At 42.8% G+C, this 25,579-nt stretch overlaps 1 protein-coding gene across 4 annotated transcripts in view; it reads right to left on the bottom strand.

The window, feature by feature from the left end:
* The window catches only part of LOC120524858 (pre-mRNA-processing factor 40 homolog B-like), a 124,777-nt gene that overhangs the window by 16,200 nt on the left and 82,998 nt on the right, over nt 1-25,579 (bottom strand). For 3 of the 4 annotated variants that reach the window (XM_039746654.1, XM_039746655.1, XM_039746657.1), the window contains exons 21-26: nt 9,349-9,486; nt 9,174-9,269; nt 8,998-9,084; nt 4,685-4,787; nt 3,454-3,512; nt 1,687-1,794 (exon numbers count right to left, since the gene is read on the bottom strand). In XM_039746654.1, the coding sequence (XP_039602588.1) occupies nt 1,687-1,794; nt 3,454-3,512; nt 4,685-4,787; nt 8,998-9,084; nt 9,174-9,269; nt 9,349-9,486 (591 nt within the window). The remainder of the gene's footprint in view (nt 1-1,686; nt 1,795-3,453; nt 3,513-4,684; nt 4,788-8,997; nt 9,085-9,173; nt 9,270-9,348; nt 9,487-25,579) is intronic. The other variant, XM_039746656.1, reaches the window with a different exon arrangement.

Below are 25,579 nucleotides of genomic sequence, written 5' to 3'. Positions count from 1 at the left end.
ATTTTAAAGTCACCGTCTGATCCACTGCACTAATTCCATTCATCATTTTAAACACTTCAGTCAGGTCTCCTCTTCATCACTGTGAAGGCTCAGCTCTTTTCATCTTCATAACTCACCCCCTGTAGCCCTCAATCAGCCTCGTCGCTCTTCTCAGGACTTTCTCCAGGGCTGCTGTGTCTTTATGGAGTCATAAACTGACCACAGGACTCCAGATGAGGCCTCACCAGTGTGTTATAAAGCCTGAGCAGAACCTCCTTGGACTTGAACTCCACATATCAGGGTGCTTTATAAGCTAATAGCCTCCATGGTCACTTTAGTCCACTTTAATCATGTCACCTATTAATCACCATTTGGTTCTGTGACTCCAGTCTTTCCTCCGTTGTTGGTCTCTGTGGTCCAGGATCAGCCTTGTTACTTGCCTCTGCTGTGACTTTTTTGTAGCCTGGAGACCCAAACTGCACACAGGACTCCAGATGAGGCCTCACCAGTGTGTTCTAAAGCCTGAGCAGAACCTCCTGTGACTTGTACTCCACACATCAAGGCGCTATATAACCTGACATTCTGTTAGCCTTCTTAATGGCTTCTGAAAACTGACTGGTAGTTGATAGCTTAGAGTCTACTACGACTCCTAAATCCTTTAATCTTTCTTCATAACTCACCCCCTGTAGCCCCTCAATCTGCCTCGTCGCTCTTCTCAGGACTTTCTCCAGGGCTGCTGTGTCTTTATGGAGTCATAAACTGACCACAGGACTCCAGATGAGGCCTCACCAGTGTGTTATAAAGCCTGAGCAGAACCTCCTGTGACTTGTACTCCACACGTCAAGGCGCTATATAACCTGACATTCTGCTAGCCTTCTTAATGGCTTCTGAACACTGCTGGGCAGTCAATAGCTTAGAGTCCTCTGTGACTCCTAAATCCTTCACATAAGGTGGTCTCTTGATTTCCAGACCTGCCATTTTTACTTCCTATGTGTAATTCTTTACATTTACTGACATTAAATTTCATCTGCCCAAGCCTGTCTGCAGTCCAAGTCCTTCTGTGATGATATAACAGATTCTGAATGACCTGCCAATCCACCTATCTTGGAATCACCTGCACACTTAAGCAGCTTGTTCTTTATATCCTTATCTAAATTATTTCTATTTATTAAAAATAGCAGCGGCCCCATCACTGCCCCCTGCTGGTCATCACACTTAACATCCCCCAATTCTGATTTGGATCCTCACACCATCACACTCTGCTTCCTGTGTCTGAGCCAATTCCTCACCCATCTATACCCCACACCCTGAACTGCCACTTCTTTTAGTTTGATGCCCACCTCTCATGTGGCACCTTATCAAATGCTAACTAACTTATTGAGTATGGTGGGGTGTCTGCTAACCTTCTCCTTCCCCAACGGATGTCAGGAAGATCAGCTGAAGACCTCAGCTCATTCACTTTCCTTTTAGCTTTGGTGCCAACTAGCCTATTCAGACTCTGGTTTGATGGCATTTCAGGTACTAACACCATCAAATTAAGGCCCTAATCCTTTTCTCAGATACGTAATTAAATAAACAAATCTGCAGCACCGCAAACCTGAAATGACCAGGGAAGGAAGTCAAGCTGTCAATACAGCGGCAAGATAAGGTTCTAAGTCAATGGCATTCATTCTGAAGTGCCTGAGAATGGTGGGGCGCTCTGCTTACCTTCTCCTTCCTTGAAGGATTTTTGGGGGACCGGCCATGGCCCTCAGCCCACTCCTTCTCCTTTTTGCCCTTCTCCTTGTTTGCCTCTCTTTCGCTGTCTGGAGAGCCCTATACATAGGATATCAGATTAGAACAGGAGCAGGTGATGGCACGAGGCCTGGCATGTAAGAAATACTGTGGGTATAGAAAAAGAAGCCCCCCCTTTGAAATATTCCCATTTGTTTTGCTTTACACCCTTAAATGAAAACACACACTAAAAATATTTCTGCCCAGCTTTACTTACTCAATGCCACCTCTAACATCCAAGTGAAAGAAATCACAGCTACAGCTCAGAAGAATTTAAAAAAATCAAATACAAGAAATCCTGATATTAATAAAGGACCCCTCAACTCACTCAGGTGTCAGTGCCCACCATTCCCATTGCGGTTACTGTCTTCCTCCCACCGGTGATCAGTTGTAAGGAGTGTGATTAGTGAAGCTGTTCCTGGTCCATTCATTCCCTTGCTTGGTAGAGCAACTGACAGCAAACAACTGACTGTGGGTGACAAGTCACTTTGAAAAGATCTCAGGGTTAGAGTTGTGGACGGACATCAGGCAGGAGATGGAGAACAAAAACCTCTCAAAGGCTTCATCAATCCACAGGTGCTCAGTAAAGTCCATCATAAAGAAGTGTTTGGCACTACTAGGACCCTCACGGGATCCTCCAAACTGGATGGAAGAGCCAGGAGGTCACTGGTAAGAGAGGTGACCAACAGCCCAATGGCCACTTTGAAGGAGTTACAGGATTTGATGGCACAGAGTGGCCATTAATGGTGTGCAGGTGACAACAATTTCACAAGCGTTCCACAATGGTGGCTTGTTCAGGAGGGCCGCACTTCTCAAGAAAGGCCACATTGAGGCTCTTTTGATCTTTCCCAGAATGCACCTTGAAGATTCTGATGCCAAGTGGAAAAAAGTCTTCTGGTCAGAGGAGAGAAAATCAAACCATTTGGCCTTAACACCAAACGGTCCACCAATGCAGCTCACCGTCCACAACACACCATACCTACAGTAAAACATGGAGGGGGCAGCATCTTGTTGTGGGGGGGGCTGAGGCTCTCATTAGGGTAGAAGGAAAAATAGATGGGGCAGAATACCATCAAATTCTGTAGGAAAACCTGCTACCCTCTGCCAGAAAGTTGAAGATGGGCAGAATGTTCACCTTTCAACACGACAACGACCTGAAGAACACAGCAAAATGGACCACCCAGTCAATAAAGGACAAAAAAGTGAATGTCCTGGTGTGGCCAATCAGAGTCCAGACCTAAATCACAGTGAAAATCTGTGGAAAGATCTGAAGATGGCAGACCACCAACACTCACCATCTGATATGAGTGAACTTGAACAGTTAAACTATGAAGAAGAGTGGGGGGCAAACATTGAGTGGGCTCAGTCTAGATGGGCAAAGCTGATAGAGAAGAATCAAAAGACTCAAGCCTGTCATTAAAGCAAAAGGGGGGTCAACAAAATGACATTGACATTGAGGGGTCCTTTATTCATCTCAGTAGGTCTTGTGTTTGATTTTTTAAAATTCTTCTAAACTGTAGCTGTGATTTCTTTCACTTGGATGTTAGAGGTGGCATTGAGTAAGTAAAGCTGGGAAAAAATATTAGTTTGTGTGTTCATCGAAGGGTGTAAAGCAAAACTTAAAAAATGGGAATATTTCAAAAGGGGGGGATTCTTTTCTATACCCACTGTAAACACAGGGAGCAGACTTGGCAGACTTACTGATTTCCGATGCCTTTTCTTGCTCTTTTTCTGCTTCCTGGACTTTCTGGAGCTGCGATCTGAGCAAAGGGGAGAAAAAAAAAACAAGTGAAGAGAGTGTGATAGATAGATAGATAGATAGATAGATAGATAGATAGATAGATATGAAAGGCACTATATAATAGATAGATAGATATGAAAGGCACTATATAATAGATAGATAGATAGATAGATATGAAAGGCACTATATAATAGATAGATAGATAGATAGATAGATAGATATGAAAGGCACTATATAATAGATAGATAGATAGATAGATAGATATGAAAGGCACTATATAATAGATAGATAGATATGAAAGGCACTATATAATAGATAGATAGATAGATAGATAGATAGATAGATAGATAGATAGATAGATAGTGTGGCAGACGGCCAGGGTCCATGCCCAGCCGGGTGACGCCCCTGCCCACTATATTCAGGGGGAGCAGCCCTGGACAGTGCTATACCTCCCAATGGACGCTAGATGGCCGCCCCCCTGGGTTGGAGCAGTGCCTCGGTTTCCCACAGGGCTCCATGGGAATTGGTGTTGGCCACCGCCAGGGGGTGCTGTGTTCGGGACTCCTGAGCCCGTGTGGGCAGCCTATTCATCACACCCGGAAGTGCAGCTGGGACTCGGTGATCAAGCACCTGGAGCACTTCCAGGTGAACTATAATAGGAGCCAGTGGCCACCACTCAGCGGCCACAGTTGGGTGGAGGAGAACAAGGTTGCCTGGGGGGAGTGGTGGTACCAGGAAAAGGAGTGCTTTGTGGTACTTGTGTGTTTCATGGAACTCTGTTATGCCTGTGGGGGTCACGGGGAAGACGTGCCCCACAGGTGAAATAAAATAAATAGTTTATTTTATTTTACCCATGCCTCTGTGTCAATGTGTGTCGAATCGGGCGCAATATAGCGCCTTTCTTACAATAGATAAGGCACTATAGATAGATAGATAGATATGAAAGGCGATATACAATAGACAAACAGACATACAGGTCTTTATTTGTCCCAGGGTAGTAATCTGGCAGAGTACAATTTCAAGGGTGTGTTTCAACCCATTGGGAGTTCGGGATTATTGTAAGCAGGAAAAGACCTGGAGATGATTAGAATTCAGAGAATTGCCATCCAAAAAAGGAAAATGAGTGTCAAAAATAGTGAGGAGAGTGTGGCCTGGGCTTGCTGAGTGAGCAAAAGAGTGTGCGGTTGGTACCTGACTCGGGCGAAGAGGATCTGTCCGATGCCGACTCAGAGAGACTGCGCTTCTTCCTTTTCTGGGAGCGATGGCGATGCTCCTCTTCCTCCGATTCAGAGTCCTGCACAAACACAAGTGACCATTAGTGGACGGACTCTCAAAACAGGAAATGCTGCTGTACTTTGGTGCCAGTCCGTGTGCTTGGTAATGCAGAGAGATGGGCTTTTACTGCTAAGGACTGAGACCTGCAGGGGGCGCACTTGGGTGATCCCCAATCCAGAACAGCACCCAGCTCATTGGAAGTGGTCCTTGGCTTTTTGTCTGCTATTCTTGCTGTCCTTCTGCCTGTTCTGGGGCAATCTTCCACTTGCAGACGCATCCAGGGGTGTTGGCTACAGCCCCATGGACCTTCAACGTCTTCACGATTATTTTTAACCTAAAATATTTTTTAGCCTTTGCTTTGAACATGCCAGTCTATAATCTTCTCTCTGGTCTCCTCAGACAACTCTCTCCTTTGCTTTCTCTGGTCCACGTCCATGTATACTCGGTGACATACTGTTATCCAAAGCATGCGGGCACACACTGGCAGTCAAGAGTTTTACACCTCAGTTTGTCGTATCTCTTCAAATGTCACCAGCTGAAATGCAATGAATGACCTAAAATGGTGACAAGGTAAGCAGTAAACTGCGAGAGGTTTAGATTTAAACTTTAGGTGAGCAAAAAATGACATTTCAGAATATTACAAATGGGCCTTCATCAGGGAACAACTAAAAGGTGACAACCTGCAGATGGTCTGCAGCAATTAAAATAAATGAAGCCTTACAAGTTGAAGCAAACAATTTGCACAGGTGTCCCAACTTGTGTCGATTACTTAAAAACCGTTCTGTGTCTCTTAAAGCAGACTGTGTTACAACACCCTCTGAAAGAGCTACTCGGACAATATTACACTGAAGAAAGTTGTAAATTCCAGTGATAATGTCAAGAAGACGTCCATTAACACATGAAATGAGACAGAGCATCACTACCCTTAGACGTGTAGGGCTGTCATTTAGAGAAAAGTGTCAGTGAGTACAGTGGTGTTCTACACAATCGAAAGGCGATTGGAAACTGGAAGAAACTCTGATAGGAAGACATCTGGCAGACCCAAAGTCACCAGCCAATCAGAAGACACGTTTCTGAGGGTCACCAGCTTGTGTGATCACACGCGCCTCACAGCACACCAGCTTCAAGCTCAGCTTAAAAGTGCAGGCTGAAGAAAGCAAAGAGGTCAGTCTCTACTGTGAAAAGGAGACTTTGTGCTGCAGGTTTGACAGAGTGAGCGGCAGGAAGAAAGCCATTACTTACAGGACAAAATAAGAAAGCGAGGCTTGTCTGAGCATTGAAATACCAGCTGTGGACTACTGCAGACTGGAAGAAAGTCCTATGGACCGATGAATCAAAATCTGAAACCTCTGGTTCACTGTGCAGTGTGTTTGTACGCCACCAAATTGGTGAAAGGATGGTTCCTCAGTGTCAGTGTGTGACACCAACTGTCAAACGTGGAGAAGGAAGTGTGATGGTTGGGGTTCTTTTGCTGTAAGCAGAGTTGGTGACTCATACAGAGTGACTGGCATTCTGAATCAAGAGGGTTACCACAGCATTTTGCAGCACCACGCAATACCTTCTGGTCTGTGTCTAGTAGGTCAGGGGTTCATCCTAAAACAAGACAATGACCCAAAACATTCCTCCAGGACATGTCAGAAATACATTAAAAGAAAAGAACAAGAATGTACACCTGAAAATATGGACTGGCCAGCACAGTCTCTAGAATTAAACCCCATTGAACTAGTTTGGGAAGAACTGGATAGAAGGGTGAAAGGAAAGCAACCTACCACTGCAACTCATTTGTAGGAGTTTCTGAACCAGCGTTGGGAAGATCTTTCTGACTAATATTTGATTTTCCTTATAGAATTGATAGAAAGAATGCCACGTGTGTGTTTGGCTGTTATATCAGCAAAAGGTGGCTACTTTGACGAATCAAAAATGTGAATACAATTTTGTACAGTTAATGATTTCTTGACTTATTGGTTCAATGCTTTGATTTCATGATACATTAAGACATTAAACTGAGTGCATTTCCATAAAAACTGAGGTGTTATAAAACTTCTGACCAGTAGTGTTGATACGAAAGGCACTATATAATAGATAGATAGATAGATATGAAAGGCACTATATAATAGATATATAGATAGATAGATAGATATAAAAATGCACTATAGATAGATACAGTGGTGTGAAAACTATTTGCCCCCTTCCTGATTTCTTATTCTTTTGCATGTTTGCCACACAAAATGTTTCTGATCATCAAACACATTTAACCATTAGTCAAATATAACACAAGTAAACACAAAGTGCAGTTTTTAAATGATGGTTTTTATTATTTAGGGAGAAAAAAAAATCCAAACCTACATGGCCCTGTGTGAAAAAGTAATTGCCCCTTGTTCAAAAATCACCTAACTGTGGTGTATCACACCTGAGTTCAATTTCCTGATTACTGCCACACGTGTTTCAATCAAGAAATCACTTAAATAGGAGCTGCCTGACACAGAGAAGTAGACCAAAAGCACCTCAAAAGCTAGACATCATGCCAAGATCCAAAGAAATTCAGGAACAAATGAGAACAGAAGTCATTGAGATCTATCAGTCTGGTAAAGGTTATAAAGGCATTTCTAAAGCTTTGGGACTCCAGCGAACCACAGTGAGAGCCATTATCCACAAATGGCAAAAACATGGAACAGTGGTGAACCTTCTCAGGAGTGGCCGGCCGACCAAAATTACCCCAAGAGCGCAGAGACAACTCATCCGAGAGGTCACAAAAGACCCCAGGACAACGTCTAAAGAACTGCAGGCCTCACTTGCCTCAATTAAGGTCAGTGTTCACGACTCCACCATAAGAAAGAGACTGGGCAAAAACGGCCTGCATGGCAGATTTCCAAGACGCAAACCACTGTTAAGCAAAAAGAACATTAGGGCTCGTCTCAATTTTGCTAAGAAACATCTCAATGATTGCCAAGACTTTTGGGAAAATACCTTGTGGACTGATGAGACAAAAGTTGAACTTTTGGAAGGCAAATGTCCCGCTACATCTGGCGTAAAAGGAACACAGCATTTCAGAAAAAGAACATCATACCAACAGTAAAATATGGTGGTGGTAGTGTGATGGTCTGGGGTTGTTTTGCTGCTTCAGGACCTGGAAGGCTTGCTGTGATAGATGGAACCATGAATTCTACTGTCTACCAAAAAATCCTGAAGGAGAATGTCCGCCATCTGTTCGTCAACTCAAGCTGAAGCGATCTTGGGTGCTGCAACAGGACAATGACCCAAAACACACCAGCAAATCCACCTCTGAATGGCTGAAGAAAAACAAAATGAAGACTTTGGAGTGGCCTAGTCAAAGTCCTGACCTGAATCCAATTGAGATGCTATGGCATGACCTTAAAAAGGCGGTTCATGCTAGAAAACCCTCAAATAAAGCTGAATTACAACAATTCTGCAAAGATGAGTGGGCCAAAATTCCTCCAGAGTGCTGTAAAAGACTCATTGCAAGTTATCACAAACGCTTGATTGCAGTTATTGCTGCTAAGGGTGGCCCAACCAGTTATTAGGTTCAGGGGCAATTACTTTTTCACACAGGGCCATGTAGGTTTGGATTTTTTCTCCTAAATAATAAAACCATCATTTAAAACTGCATTTTGTGTTTACTTGTGTTATATTTGACTAATGGTTAAATGTGTTTGATGATCAGAAACATTTTGTGTGACAAACATGCAAAAGAATAAGAAATCAGGAAGGGGGCAAATAGTTTTTCACACCACTGTAGATAGATAGATAGATAGATAGATAGATAGATAGAAAGGCACTATATAATAGATAGATAGACAGACAGATAGATAGATAGATAGATAGAAAGGCACTATATGATAGATTGATAGATAGATAGATGTCAAAAGGCACTATATATATAATCCAGTGTCTGTCTGTCTGTCTGTCTGCTTTTCACAAGAGAACTACTGCCATTACACTCTGCCACTCAATCCGCTTTTACAGAGGGGACGAGCCACTTCAGGTGCCCCCGACTTTGAGAACCAAGTTAAACTACAAGTTCCAGACATTTGTATCGGCTTTTTCAAATGAAAGTGCGACACTTCTGTTTTGTTTTTATTTTAAGCACCTGGAAATCTATTATAAAAATGAAGTCACATTTTTCATTTTTGCAATAGCCCTGTGCCAACCACTCTCTTGGGCCCCAGGGTCTAAACCCATGCGTTAATCAGGCCCTGGCAGGCACCTACCGAGTGGGAGTGAGACTTCTTGCGGTGGTGCTTCTTGGTTTTCTTGGAGTGCTTCTTGCTCTTGGAGTGGTAATGCTGGCACTCATTCTAAAGACAAAAGACAGAGAGCACTTCATTTCCAAATCTTTCCTGAACTCGCCCTGCCACCCCACCCAGCATGTCCTCCATGCCCGCACCTCCAGCACCTGGATGAATTCTTTAAAGAGCCGAATTCTTTCCGACTCCAGTGTGATCTGCTCAAAGGCGCCATCGCACAGGAACCGCTCCCGTACCTGCGAGACAGAAGCAGGGATGCCAGTGGTTGTTGGCAGTGTAGTGGGGTGCCCGTTACGGGACAAGTGTGGCACTCACCTCCTCCCAGACAGAACTCGGCTCAAGGGGCGGTGTTGCCTGCTTCAGCATGCTCTTGAAGGCGGCCTCCTTCCTGCGCAGCTTGCGGGACTCCTCCTTCTCCCTCTCCTTCTCTCTGGCCTCAGCCTTCTCAAGCAGCTACAACAGAGACGTTGGCAGAGGTTTGATGTCAAGTCACATTTCGCCCAGTCTCAAAGCCTCCTCACCATTGTGATTTATTTCCCAGTGGACTTTTCCCTTCAATTCATCCTCATATAGCGTGTCTCTATTCCTAAGTCAAAATAGTAAAATTCACTTGTGCCACGACACCTGACAACACATGGCACCCAGTGACAGGGGGCACAGTTAAGCAGATTCTTATTTATGGATAATTATAAGTGGGAGGCCTTAGCACCTGCAGGCCAAGCCCTTCTGGAATGGGCATTTTTGCCACAAAAATCTAGGCTGGCATCTCAAGTGTCTTTTGCCCTGAGGGTGTAGCTGCCAGTGTTGTAGGTGCCACTTTTTATTTTATCTCAGTAACTTCGTCCCAATGTCCCTTTAATGTTACAGGCAAATGCCACTTCGTACAGAGACCACAGTTTCCATCCCGTGTCACTTTTTTACTTTTACCCCAGTACTCTGCTCAGTGTAAAAGGACAACATGTCCGACAGGAAAAAATACCCCAAGTCACGGCACAACTTGGGACAGTTAAAAAAAAAATAAAATTATCACAAATAGAAAGAGAGCCAACACAACTGATGACAAGATGGAGACTCCGCCAGTCAGAAGGGCAGTGGGCACCGAGGCAGAGTATATAAACATCATGGAGGCAATCACATAGAAGAGAAACAACAACAACCATAACTCACTACTAAAGAAAGGAGAATTATGGGATATTGGACATCAGAGTACCATAAACGTCCATCTGCCTGTCTGTCTGTCTGTCCGCTTTTCACGAGAGAACTACTTAACGGATTAAGGTCAGGCTTTTTTCTATAATTTGCTGGAACATTCCGGTTGATTTTGCAACGTCTCTCATCGCACTAAGTATCATAGTTCACTTGCGGGACTGATTTATTTGCGCAAATCCGAGAGAGACGCAGCAGACTGCAGGGAGGGCGGCGGGGCTCTCCTCACTCACTCATGCGCCAGCCTCGGGGCGTGTACCGTACCTCCACTTGGCTAGCGAATGAGAGAACTACTTAGCAGATTTCGATCGTTTTATATTTCTAACTACCCCCGTGTTCGGTTTACCGGATATACAATTTAAAGAGATTGTTATTTTCATGGGAATTGTTACACATGCATTATTTTCACGTTTACTTAAAAAACTTTTGTAAAAACAATTCTTGTCCTTTATTTCCAGCCCCGGGTGTGGTTACATCTCTTTCTCGCAGGACATATAACGCTACTCGCGTTGTCAAGGGGGGGGGGTCAGCGTCGATCATTTTAAAGCCTGTACAGCCGCTGACCTTTTTGCCACATCGTGTCTCTGCTGCTCACGTTGTGAAGAGGAGGGGTTAGGTTGGGTGAACGCACGCAAGGAGATGTGGTCGGATCATCTGCTGCGAGCTGCGTGTTTAGCTTTAAGAGCTGGGAGCAAGTTAAAGTGTCTCTCGCGGGACTTCAAATTGTCTTCTGAGAAAGATCACGTCTCAACTGCCTAGTCTGCCTCCCCACGATTTTTTTTTTTATAATAGAGAGATTTGCTGGAACATTCTGGTTCATTTCGCACTAAGTATCATAGTTCACTTGCAGGAGCGATTTATTTGTGCAAATCCAAGAGACACGAAGCGGGGAAGCCGAAGGGAGGGGACGGGGCAGCCTTGGGACATGTACCATACCTCCGCTTAGCTTTCGAACTACAGTAATCCCTCGCTATATCGCGCTTCGACTTTCGCGGCTTCACTCTATCGCAATTTTTTTCTCATACACCCTTACGTCACTACGCATGCGCTCTCTGAGAATTTTTATCTAAGCCCTACGATGGCTCCTAAACGTGCTGCTTTTTCTAAGCCTTCTGACAATAAAACTAAGCGCCGGAGGAAGATGCTTACTATCCAGATGAAGGTGAAACTCTTGGATATGATTAAAGATGGCAATACCCTACAAAAGCCTCCTCACGCATGTGAAAAGACATCGCCAGCAACTGCCTATCAAGATGTTCTTCAGCCGCGCACCCAGACACCCACTGCCTACTCCTAGTACTCCTTCAGCGGAAGAAGACAACAACGCACCTGCTGAAGATATTCCTACTGAGGTTGTGCCTTCATAGGTTAGTGGTTGTGTGCAATTAAATGTACAGTACAATAATCTACTATAGAAAAGCGGTCAGGATTGTCTTTCCGTCCCATGAGTGCAAAGCGTAGCGGTATTCCGCTTATTACAGCCTTACTACTTGCGGCTTGCATTATGAAGCGACGCGATGTGAGCAGAGTTCTGGTGCTCACATCGTTCCCTTGCTTTTGTGCGCGATGCGCTGGAAAAATAGACAAAAATTATGTCTCTGGAAATAATTAATGTTGATGGAGTACAAATGCCTCACCGCGTAGTAAATATCCGGGGAGATGGTGCTTATTCTCATCTATAGCTTATTTAGTGCGTGAAACTCCATCTTTAGCGGTACAGATTCGGGCTGACATTGTACGACTTTGGACAGGCACTCGAGGGGATAAAAAAAAAAAGATGTTATGAATGGACACTTTGATGTTCTCATTCTCTACACTTACATGCCTGATGTACACATGGAGCGCACAAAAATTGAGGATAAAAGTCGGTCGCCTTAAAAGGCGAGTGCGCCTAGTAATATGATATTTTTAATGTCTAATATGTCTTATTTTCTCTTATTTTGTCTAATATATTGAGTAATATGAGTGTAATGGTGACTAAAGGGTGTTGTTTCATGTCTAGAGGGCTCTAATAATGTTAAACGTATTTAGAAGGTCGTAAACAGGTTTTCTATACTCTAACTGCGAAAATATTTGATTTATAAATAAAGAATCCTACTTCGCGAAAATTCATTTATCACGGTAGAGTTTGGAACGGATTAACCGTGATAAGCGAGGGTTCACTGTACTTTTACGGATTTAGATGGTGTTTTTTTTCTTCTAAAATTTGCTTGAACATTCCCGTTGATTTTGCGACTTCTGTCATTACACTATGTATCATAGTTCATTTGCGGTACTAATTTATTTGTGCAAATCCAAGACAGACACAGCGGGCTGAAACCCACCTCACTCGCGCGCGCGCCAGCCTCAGGGTGTGCCTTACATCCACTTCGCTAGCAAACGAGAGAACTACTTCACGGATTTAGATTGTTTTATTTTTCTAGAATTTGCTGGAACATTCCAGTTGATTTTGTTACTTATCTCATCGCACTAAGTATCATAGTTCACTTGCAGGAGCGATTTATTTGTGCAAATCCAAGAGACACGCAGCGGGGAAGCCGAAAGGAGGGAACGGGCAGCCTTGGGACATGTACCATACCTCCGCTTAGCTATCAAACTACTTTTACGGATTTAGATCTGTTTTTTTTTTTTTTTTTTTTCTAAAATTCGCTGGAACATTCCGGTTGATTTTTTTACTTATCTCATTGCGCTATGTATCGTTCACGATAGTTCACTTGCGGTACTGATTTATTTGCACAAATCCAAGAGAGACACAGCGGCTGAAACCCTCCTCACTCGCGCGCCAGCCTCAGGGTGTGTCTTACATCCACTTCGCTAGCAAACGAGAGAACTACTTCACGGATTTAGATCGTTTTATTTTTCTAGGATTTGCTGGAACATTCCAGTTGATTTTGCTACTTCTCTTATCACAATAAGTATCACAGTTCGCTTGCAGGAGTGATTTAATCGCACTAATCGGAGACAAGAGGCCGAGGGGAGAGGGGAGCTGCTCACCGCCCTGTTTCACTACTACGCGGGCAGAGCCGTAGGTGACGGGTAGTACCCTCTATGGACAAAAGTATTGGGATGCCTGACCATTAGACCAACAGGGAGTTTAATGACACCACATTCAAATCCATAGGCTTTAAAATGGAGTTGACCCACCACCCCCTTTTGCAGCTCTAACAGCTTCTTGGAAGACATTCCAATAGATTTTCCGAGTGTATCTGTGGTAATTTGTGCCCATTCATTCTGTAAAGCATTTATGGGGTCAGGCACTGGATGTTGAATGAGAAGGCCTGCCTCGCAATCTCCATTCCAGTTCATCCCATAGGTCAGGGCTCTGTATGCACCAGTCAAGTTCTTCCACACCAAACCCATCCCACCAGGTCTTTATGGACCTCACTTTGAGCACTGGGGCACAGTCAGGCTGGAATAGAACAGGGGCTTCCCCAAAACTGTTTCTACAAAGTTGGAAGCATAGCGTTGTCCAAAATGTTTTGGTATGCTGAAGCATTAAGATTACCCTTCAACCGGAAGTACAGGATCTACGCCAATCCCTGAAAAAACAGCCCCACACCATTCTCTCTCTAGTTGGCACAATGCAGTCAGGCAGGTGAAGTTCTCCCAGCATCTGCCAAATCCAGACTCGCCCATCTGGCTGCCAACCAGAGAAGTGCGATTCGTCACCCCATAGGACATGTTTCCACTGCTCTGCAGGCCAATAGTGGTGGGCTTTACGCAACTCCATCGGACTCTTGGCATTGGACTTGGTGATGTGAGGTTTGCATGCAGCTGTTCAGCCATGGAAACCCAATCCATGAAGCTCTCAGCACACAATGTGCTTACATTAATGCCAGTGGAAGTTTGGAACACTTCAGCTATGGAATCACCTTAGAAGATATTGACCCCGCTCTGTGACTGTAGGGTGTCTTCTGCTGCTTGCCTCAGTGGCTGTTGTTCCTAAACGGATCCACTTTCCAAAAACACAACGGAATACCCAGCAGGGATGGCATTTCACAAACTGCCATATTGCAAAGGTGGCATCCTATCCCCAGTACCAGGCTTGAAGTCACTGAGGACTACAGAACGACCCATTTTGTTTCGCAGATGTTTGTAAATGGAGACCTGAGTGGCCAGGTACTGATGTTATACACCTGTGACAAAGGGTCTGATGGAAACCCCTGAATAATTCAGTAATTAAAAAGTCTGTCCCGATACGTTTGTCCATATAGCGTAACTATATAGCGGTGTGCATCTCAATAAATGAGAATATCATTGAAAAGTTAATTTATGTCAGTAATTCGATTCAAAAAGTGAAACTCCTATATTCTATCGATTCATTACACACAGAGTGATATATTTCAAGCCTTTATTTCTTTTCATTTTCATTATGGCCTACAGGTAATGAAAACTCAACGTTCAGTATCTCAGAAAATTAGAATATTACATAAGACCAATAACAGCAAATGATTTTTAACGTAGAAGTGTTGGCCTACTGAAGAGTCTGTCCATGTAGGCACTCACTACTCAGTCGGGGTTCCTTCTGTATGAATGACTGGCATGGAGGCGATCAGCCTGTGGCACTGCTGAGGTTTTATGGAAGCCCAGGATGCTTTGATCGCGGCCTTCAGCTCGTCTGCATTGTTGGCTCAGGTGTCTCTCATCTTCCTCTTCCTCACAGATTCTCTATGAGGTTTAGGTCAGGCAGGTTTGCTGGTCAATCAAGCACAGTGATACACACCATGGTCATTAAACCAGGTATTGGTACTTTGGGCAGATGCCAAGTCCTGCTGGAAAATGAAATCCGCATCTCCCTAAAGCTCGTCAGCAGAGGTGTGGATGAAGTGCTCAGAAATGTCCTGGTAGACAGCTGGCTGTGCTGACTTTGGACTTGATAAATAAAACACAGCGGAGCAACACCAGCAGATGACATGGCTACTCAAAATCATCACTGACTGTGGAGACTTCACACAGCAACTTGGATTCTGGGCCTCTCCACTCTTCCTTGTTTTCCAAATGCAATGCAAAATTGACTTTCATCTGAAAAAAGGACTTTGGACCACCAAGCTGTTACAAGTCCAGTCCATTTTCTCCTTAGCCCAGGTAAGACACTTCTGACATGGTCTCTGGTTGACACCAGGAATGCTGCGACAGTTGTAGCCAACGTTCCCGATACACATATCTGTCTGTGTGTGGCATTGACTCCAGCTGCAGTCCACTCCTTGTCAATCCCCCCCAAATTCTTCACAATCCTCTCAAGGCTGCGCTTAGCCCTGTTGCTTGCGTTCCATTTTCTGCTGTCACATTTTTTCCTTCCACTCCACTTTCCATCAATCTGCTTGGATACGTCACTCTGTGAACAGCCAGCGTCTTTAGCAGTGACCTTCTGTGGCGTCCCTTCCTTGTGGAGTGAGGGTCTCAATGATGGCGGTCTTCTGGACAACCGTCAAGTCAGCAGTCTGATTGTGTGGCCTACTGAGCAGACTGAGAGACCATGTCAAGGCTCAGGACCCCTTTGCAGGTGAGTGGAGTGGGACACCAGGTGCCTCATGTATAAGTCTGCAAAAATGTTGCGTAAGCCTGTTTCCACGTTCAAATCGTGATGTATAAAACCTAAACTTGCCGTAAAGCCACACACATTTCCACAGTAGCTCATACCCTGGCATACCGAAGTTCTGCGCTCAGTTTTGCAGACTGATGGCACCCAGCATCAAAGCAGTGCTACTGTTCATGTGTGGTTGCCCTTTCTTTTTTAGATCCACATCCCTGACGTGGCTTTATGAATACACTGAAATTAACCACATTTTGTTTATTAGTGTAATGCATCTGATTGTAATTAACCAGTAACAATATAATGGTCCATGGAATGGTCAAACTATTCTAAATACCATAACTGCTTTAGTGTTGTTGCTCTCACTGTACCTTCTTTTTCTTCTTTCAGCTGCTCCCGTTAGGGGCTGCCACAGCGGATCATCTTTTTCCATATTACTCTGACTGCACCTCTCAGAGTACTTATATCACTGTATCTGAGTGTGAATCACAGCTCTACAGCAGCTGATCGGAAAAAGAATTATCGGTATACAACATCAAGCACACGCTGCACACAGTCTATTTGAACTGCTCTCACACGACAAACACTTCAGAGCCTTTCCTGTACGGACCTCGCGGTTCACAAACAGTTTCATCCCAAGAACTCTAAACGCAGTCAGTCAGTCATCAGGTGCTCCTTGTAGAACTGTTTATACTTATTAGTACAATCACCTCATTGTAAACTTGAGATACAGTTATAATATTGAACCTAAGACACTTTATAAAGCACATATTTACATATGATGACGATATCATTTTTAAGATAAAATGCAGCAAAATATGTTAATTATATTATACAGATAAAACTTTAACTTCATTTACATAATCGATATTGTTAATAATTAAGCATTTGAGGACACGGTGCCGCAGCGCTAGAGAGGAGCTGGGGTCTCATTCACGGATTGTTCCTACCTCGCGTTGTATTCTTGCTGGGGCTGGCACGACACTGGAAGGACAGAATAATTAAACACGTACTAAAAAATATTTCAATGTTCCTTAAAAGTTTTGAAGAATCGCCGTTCTAAGCTTACAGATGCCTTAACGTCTATTACAGAGGTGATTGTGTGGCGATTGGGTATTTGGAGAAAGAAAAGTAAGGACAGGAATCGGAGGTTAGTACATTTGAAAAGGGGACGGTACTGCTGCAATAAATGATTTCATCGAAGGTCGCGCACAATCACTGTGCCACTGTGTCCCCATGTTTAATAACATGCTTTAACTCCTATCATCATGAAAATGATATCAAGTATACATCTCAGTATTTTAATTATTTGAGAGAGCTGTAATATTACAAATGTAATGGATTCTGTGTTCTATCGGAGGAAGAGAAAGCCCAGAAGCACGTAGTGATTCACACATATAGAGCACATAGAAGATCAAACACAAAACAAAGCATTTAACGTGCTACTTTAGTTACGATGGGATCTGAGAAACTAGTAAATTAAACAATTTTAGGATGAAATTTATGATGTTCTACTTTAATGACAAAATAAACTACGTGATTAAAGTGGACGTTTCGAGATTAAAGCTGACATTTCGTGCTTTTTTCCCCCACTGTGTGCCTTTTTTTTCTCTGTACCCTAATAAGCTTTCATATGACACGCAGACGGTGGGCTACGACTCGCCTTTTCACGGTGACTTTGATATGTGCCAACTTCTTTTTTAGTTCTGGCACTGTGCGACTTGGTGAACTTGAACGTTCGAGTTTCTCCGTCACGCCATGTCACTCGATCAACTTCTTTTTGTTGTTTATACCACTTTTTAAACCAGCAAATAGTACGTTTTTCTTTGCCTCCACTTGGTATTCGCTGAAATTCTTCTATTTTCCCCCCATGCTTTTGCCATTGCCTTTTCACAGAACGCTGAGCTTAAGGGCTATTTATATTGATTTGCATATTCAAAGAGGCGTAATTCTGGGAGGAGACAGGGCGGGACAGCATGTGTTACTTTTCACGCTGACCTGGATTTATGGAGCGGAAGAACGTGGAAGTGGGCGAATGCACAGATTTATGCATCTAGATTTTTTTGTGCGTACGCACATTTCTGCTTTTGTGCTTACGCCATGTTATAGTGCGAATTCTATGCATGCCGTTATGCATGAGGCACCAGGAGTCTACAAGATTTAAGTTTTCCACAATATTCTAACTTTCTGAGATACTGAATTTTGAGTTTTCATTATCTATAGGCCATAATCGCCAAAATGAAAAGAAGAACACGGTTGAAATATATCACTCTGTGTGTAATGAATCAATATCATATAGGAGTTTCATTTTTTGAATTGAATTACTGAAATAAATTAACTTTCGATGATATTCTAATTTATTGAGAAGCACCGGCATATGGTTACACTATATGGACAAACATATTGGGACACACTTGCTAATTATTGAATATGGGATATTGGACATCAGAGTATTCAGGTGTTTCAATCAGACCCTTTGTCACAGGTATATTACCTCAAGTGCCTGGCCACACAGGTCTCCATTTACAAACATCTGTGAAACAAAACGGGTCGTTCTGAAGAGCTCAGTGGTACTGGGGATAGGATGCCACCTTTGCAAGAAGATAGTTTGTTAAAGGCCATCCCTGCTGGATTTTCTGTGGTCAACTGTAAGTGGTGTTATTGGAAAGTGGATCCATTTAGGAACAACAGCAACTGAGCCAAGCAACGGAAGACCACCTAAAGTCACAGAGCGGGGTCAACAACTGCTAAGGTTGTAGCGGGGCTACATAGCAATAGCGTTTTCAATGTTTGTACCGAGTGCGTTTTGTTTTCATCGTCCTGTTTGCTGTCTATCATGTGTGTGTCAGTGAATGTCGTCCCCATCGGACTCCAATGAAGCTGCAGAAACATCTCAAGGATGATCAGGGGAAACAGGATGCACCTGAGCTCAATTTGGAGCTTCGCGGCAAAGGCTGGGAATACTTCTGTACATGTGCTTTCTCAATGTTTTTATTTTTAATACATTTGCAAAAACCTCAAGTACACTTTTTTCACGTTGTCATTATGGGGTGTTGTGTGAAGAATTCTGAGGAAAAAAATGAATTTAATCCATTTTAGAATAAGGCTGTGACATAACAAAATGTGGAAAAAGTGATGCGCTGTGAATACTTTCCGGATGCACTGTAAATTATAATATTGTTCTAATAAACTTTTGTCTAGCACATGTAGTGGCAAATGAAAAGCGTATATTTTATTATGAATTGGCTGCAAAGTACACTACAGGTAGGATGTACTTATTGAATTTTTCCACGATATAGCAGGGGTGCGACATCTGAAGCGCGATATATAGCGGGGGATCACTGTATAGAGATTGGTGTGGAAAAATAATAAATAGTTTGATCAGTTTGATCAATCTGGTATACATGATAGAGCCACGCAGAACCTGTCTTTATAGTGCAAGTGCAACTTCTTGTTTCTCCTAACGAACAAAAAACCACAAGTGACCAACTGATGAACTTAAAGGATGTGGTAAATGCTGATCCAAGCAAAATGTTGTAAGATGTAACGGTGTGAAATTCTTGTGCAACCAAAGTCATGAGACAAAGGCCCTATAAAAGATTTGGGATACCGACCCCTCGAGGCAGACGAAGGGCAGGTGTCCTAGGACTGTGCTTCTCTGTCATTTTACCTTTGCCTGGTGTGTATTAATAAAAGATTTTTACTAACTTTAATCACATCTCTCTGTCTTCAGTCACAAGAAACAACACAGAAAAAGTGTCCACATTGGTCTGAATGAAACACAAGATCTCCAGCGTTTTCTTTAAATGTTACGCTATCTTCATAAGAGTCTGCTTGTCGGTCTGGACGTGAGCACGGCTGGGTACTCACCTGGTAGTAAATGAAAGCCGGCCACTTTGTTTTTTTTTTTTTATTAATCACTTATACGTTGTCTTACTGGGGTCCACGTCAATGGCAGGTTGAGCTGGTCACTTAACGTAGGGGAACTCTTCTTTAAGGTGGGAGGTGGCATCATCACTTCAAGAGAGGCCCACCTAATCAATAAGCCAGGGGGTTCTCAAAGTCAGTCCTGGGGACCCCCGGTCACTGCAGGTTTTTGTTCCAGCCAGATTCCTATTCAGTGCCAATAACTGATAGCACTCATCTCTTTACTCTTATTCTACATTCAGAAAAGCACAGTAGCGTGATTTTTACATTTATAAGGCATTTACAAATGTTTCTGCTTTTGCTTTACATTTAAATGCTTAACTCTCTTTTATTGATTTCATTCTATTTTGTCCTTTCTCTCTGCAGTTTTCCCCCTTCGTTGCATCTCAATGACAATTAAAAATGAGCAGAGCAGACCTCCGGGCAAACAGCACTGAATTACGAAAGGCTGCAACTACTCTAACGTCAGAGCCACTAAGTAGTAAATAATGGATTGATTAAACAATTAAAAGCAGTTGGAAAAGTAGAATAAAAACATGAAAATATTGTTAAAAAGAAATATATATATATATTATTCCTGTATAACTGCTCGATACATTTTAATATATATAAACATATACTGTATATATACACGACGGGGGACCCAAAAATAACCGGACTTTTGCTGTTGTTAGGTTGGTACTTGTAGTACGTGGTTGGGCCACTAGGGCGATCGTTACACTCCTCACAAGTCAGTCTGCCAAGTGCCATCAGTCTGGAAGGTTGTGCTTGTGTTCAGTGAATTTTGTGCTTTTCTATGATGGCCGATTATTGTGAGCAACGCGCGGCAGTGAAATTTTGTTTTCTTCTTGAAAAAAAAGTGTTGCAGAAACTATTGTTATTGCAACGGGATGACAACCCTGAACCACCCACCCTACTCGCCGGATTTAGCTCCGTGTGATTTCTGTTTGTTCCCTCGGATGAAAAAAGACTCGAAAGGAAGGCGTTTTGCTGACGTCGAAGAGGTAAAACAAGAAACGACCAGAGCATTAATGGGCATTACTTCAGAGTTTAAAAAATGTTTCCAACAATGGAACAAACGGTTAGATAAGTGTATTTCCGCCAATGGAGAGTACTTTGAAGGAGACTAATTGTAGTTTGTACAGAAAATTAAATTAAACACGTTTTAAAAATATTTCCGGTTATTTTTGGGTCCCCCCTCATATATACAGGGTGGGCCATTTATATGGATACATCTTAATAAAATGGGAATGGTTGGTGATATTAACTTCCTGTTTGTGGTACATTAGTATATGTGAGGGGGGAAACTTTTCAAGATGGATGGTGACCATGGTGGCCATTTTGGATCCAACTTTTGTTTTTTCAATAGGAAGAGGGTCATGTGACACATCAAACTTATTGAGAATTTCACAAGAAAACAAATGGTGTGTTCGGTTTTAACGTAACTTTATTCTTTCATGAATTGTTTACAAGTTTCTCTTTGTTTACAGCCATTGACATGTCGCAGAGGTTAACACGTGAGGAGCGGATAGAAATTGTGTTGATGTCTGGTGAACGCAGTAACCGGGTCATTGCAGCAGATGTCAATGCAAGACACCCTACGAGACCACCCATCTCCCATGCTACAGTTAGCAAACTGCTTGCTAAGTTTCGTGAAACTGGTTCAGTGTTGGGGCGGCACGGTGGCGCAGTGGTAGCACTGCTGCCTCTCAGTTAGGAGACCTGGGTTCGCTTCCCGGGTCCTCCCTGCGTGGAGTTTGCATGTTCTCCCGTGTCTGTGTGGGTTTCCTCCGGGCGCTCCGGGTTCCTCCCACAATCCAAAGACATGCAGGTTAGGTGGATTGGCGATTCTAAATTGGCCCTAGTGGGTGGGTGTGTTTGTGTGTGTCCTGCGGTGGGTTGGCACCCTGCCCAGGATTGGTTCCTGCCTTGTGCCCTGTGTTGGCTGGGATTGGCTCCAGCAGACCCCCGTGACCCTATTCGGATTCAGCGGGTTAGAAAATGGATGGATGGATGGTTCAGTGTTGGATTTGGACGCATGAAAACTGTCACTAATGAAGAAACACCAGTGGCTGTCCTAGCTTCATTCAGCAAGAGCCCACAGCGTAGCACTCGCCGCATGTCACTGGAGAGGGGCATTAGTCGAACATCCCTTCGGCGGATATTAGCTACTCACAAATGGCACCCTTACAAACCCCAGCTACTGCAGCATCTCAACGAGGATGACCCAGATCGGCGCACTGAATTTGCAGAATGGGCAAAACAAAAATTGGAACAGGACCCTCAGTTTACGCAGAAGATTTTGTTCAGTGATGAGGCAAACTTTTATGTGAATGGTGAAGTTAACAAACAAAACCACCGCTATTGGTCTGACACTAACCCACATTGGACAGATCCCTCCAAGACTGTTGGAACAAAAAAATTGATGGTATGGTGTGGTATATGGGGTACAAAGATAGTGGGGCCATTCTTCATCAATGGAAACCAAGGCCACTGTATATGCGAAATTGCTACATGATGATGCGTTTCCCTCTTTATGCACTGAAGCTGGCACGTTCCCTGAGTTTTTCCAGCAAGATGGTGCACCACCACATTATGGGTGTCAGGTCCGAGCATTCCTAGATGAACAGTTTCCCGGAAAGTGGATTGGTCGACGTGGGCCAGTTGAATGGCCCCCAAGGTCTCCCGATCTGACCCCCTTAGACTTTTATCTTTGGGGTCATCTGAAGGCAATTGTCTATGCTGTGAAGATACTAGATGTGCAGCACCTGAAACTACGGATACTGGAAGCCTGTGCTAGCATTTCTCCTGCGGTGTTGCTATCAGTGTGTGAAGAGCGGGAAAAGACGGTTGCATTGACAATCCAACACAATGGGCAGCACATTGAACACATTTTAGAAGTCGTCAGAAACTTGTCAGTAACTCATGAAAGAATAAAGTTACATTAAAACCGAGCACACCATTGTTTTTCTTGTGAAATTCCCAATAAGTTTGATGTGTCACATGACCCTCTTCCTATTGAAAAAACAAAAGTTGGATCCAAAATGGCCGACTTCAAAATGGCCACCATGGTCACCACCCATCTTGAAGTTTCCCCCCTTACATATACTTATGTGCCACAAACAGGAAGTTAATATCACCAACCATTCCCATTTTATTAAGATGTATCCATATAAATGGCCCACCCTGTATATATATATATATAGTATTTTTCAACCAAATTTAGTCTTCTAATTTCTATACTGTTCCCAAAACACGGAACTTGGGAAATAACACATAACCTAATTAGCCAAGGAGTCCAATTAAAAACAGAAGCTTGAAGCAGTGTGCCCCCAAGGACAGATGTTGGCAAACACTGCAATAAGATAATTAAAGGATGTGTTTTCACTGTTATTATGGGATACTGAGTGTAAACTGTGGGGTCAAATGTCATATTGTTTCAATTTCAGATGAAATCCAAAGCATTAAAAAGTGTACAGAAAGTGAGGGCATCTGAACACTTACTGAATCCACCGTACAGGAAATAAAGCAGCAGCCCAGCACTGACCCCTGCTGGACACCCCTTATAACAGGGGTGCCCACACTTTTCGGCTTGCGAGCTACTTTTAAAATGACCAGGTCAAAATGATCTACCTACACTAAAAATGCTATATATATTCAGGCGAGTGAAAAATGACGGCTGTCCGATTAACTGCGATTTTTAGTTCCCTCTCCTTTCTCTTTCTCTGATCGCTTTTCAGAAGGGAGTCAGTGTCGTAGTTTTTATGAACAGTTTGAAAGTGCCTTTCCACATTTTCTTTCTTTGGAATAGCAATGATAGATTGACAGATCAGACAAACGCACTTCGATTGTGAGAGAAAAAAATCCTCTTCTAATTCCATATCCAGCCCATACCCTCCCCAAACATTTTTTTTAAAATTCCTTCTTTAGTCGATGTAAATTGGAAGGCTCACTAGATCACTTAGATAGCGGGGTTTTGCAGTAGCTAACGTTTGATTGTACGTGCGGGATGACGAGTGTGGACATGTACAGGTATATGGATCATCTCTCGGTAGTTGATCCCTTTTGAAAGGCGCTACACGACGGCTGTGGTATAGAAATTACATTTTCTAAGTGAACGTTCAAATTTGTGCCTCTGGTAATGTGCCTTACCGGCAATTAAAGAAAATTATTTTTGTGTCCTCTGCCGTGTTAAGAGAGAAAGGCTTTGGTTTGGGATAAAAGGAAAAAAGGTGTAAAGAAAGGAAAGTTGCCTTTTTCTTTTATATATATACTAGCAAAATACCCGCGGTTCGCAGCGGAGAAGTAGTGTGTTAAAGAAGCAATGAAAAGAAAAGGAAACATTTTGAAAATAACGTAACCTGATTGTCAATGTAATTGTTTTGTCACTGTTGTGAGTGATGAGTGTTGTTGTCATATATATATATTTATATATATATATATATATATATATATATATTTACACACACACACATAAACATATATATATATATATATACACATATCTATACATATCCACATATATACATACATATATATCTACATATATATACACACACATATATACACACAAATACATATATATATATATATACACACATACACATACATACACACACACATATATAAACATATATATACATATACATACATATCTACATATATACACACACACAGCTATTTCAGTATCAGTGCAATACGCTGTTTGTTAAAACGGTTGACTCCGCCTTACGCAATAACAAATCAAATCATTCAGTTGTCTTTGCTCAGATGTCATTTTAGAGCTGGACGCCTGGCATCTTTTTTGGCCACAGGTTCGTTTATGTTTGGTGTGAAGTTCTGTGTTGTGGAGATTCTCAGGATGGACTGCAGGTGGTCATCAGTGAGGCGACTCCTGTGTGCTGTTAGTTAGTCTTTATCACTGAGAAGAGCTTCTCACACAGATATGTGCTACCAAACATGCACAAGGTTCGAGCCGCATGTAGACGGACTTTTTTTGTTCTTCAAAGTCACCAAAGCGCCGTGCAAACTCAGTGCGCAATAACTCTAGCTTCGCGAAGCGCTGCATTATGGGATCTGTAGTTTATTGTGTTACCAGCGCTTCATATACCCGGCTTTAATAACAATAATACAGTATATAAAATGATCTCGCGGCCGGATATAATTACACGCCGGGCGGATGTGGCCCGCGCCCTTGAGTTTGACACATATGGACTAAATAGAACTTGAAAAGATGTATTTTTTCGTACATCGAGCCCGTATGCTATTGTGGTTTTGCCTCCGTGCCTCAATAAGTCATCCTCCCCTCGCTCTTACTTTTTTACCGTTCATCTAATGAATACACTGAGTATGGCTTTACCAAAACAATCATTGATGGCGAATAAAGTATCCATTATTCGAGTATATAGATCGGGCTATATATATACATATATATATATACCCGCGTATCGCAGCGGAGAAGTAGTGTGTTAAAAAAGCTAGAAAAAGAAAAGGGAACATTTTAAAAATAACGTAACATGACTGTCAATATACAGTATTTGTTTTGTGAGTGTTACTGAGTGTTGCTGTCATCAAGGATTTGATTCTCATTATTTCTTTCAATCAGGTTCGTATTTGTAGGATGTGTTGTGTTCAAGTTACATTCCGTGTTTGTCAATCGTTGTAAAGATGACAGGTTTCATTCATCGATTCGTTTCTTACTGCATCAATAAACAGCTCGCTCTTCTTCTTTATCTGAGACCTGACACACTGCATGCACGGGTTTTTTTTTTACACTGTCTTCCTTTAGCGGGACATTGACTTTTTCCAACGTGTGCTTTGTTTCCGCAGCAGCTGCATTTATGAATATGCTTATGAGATGCTTCATATTTTTTGCTGCCT

The sequence above is a fragment of the Polypterus senegalus genome, chromosome 3, assembly GCF_016835505.1.
Source record: "Polypterus senegalus isolate Bchr_013 chromosome 3, ASM1683550v1, whole genome shotgun sequence".
In the NCBI taxonomy this organism is placed as follows: Eukaryota; Metazoa; Chordata; class Cladistia; order Polypteriformes; family Polypteridae; genus Polypterus; species Polypterus senegalus.
The sequence above is the reverse complement of the archived record's forward strand: the minus strand, read 5'-3'. Positions and strand labels throughout refer to the sequence as shown.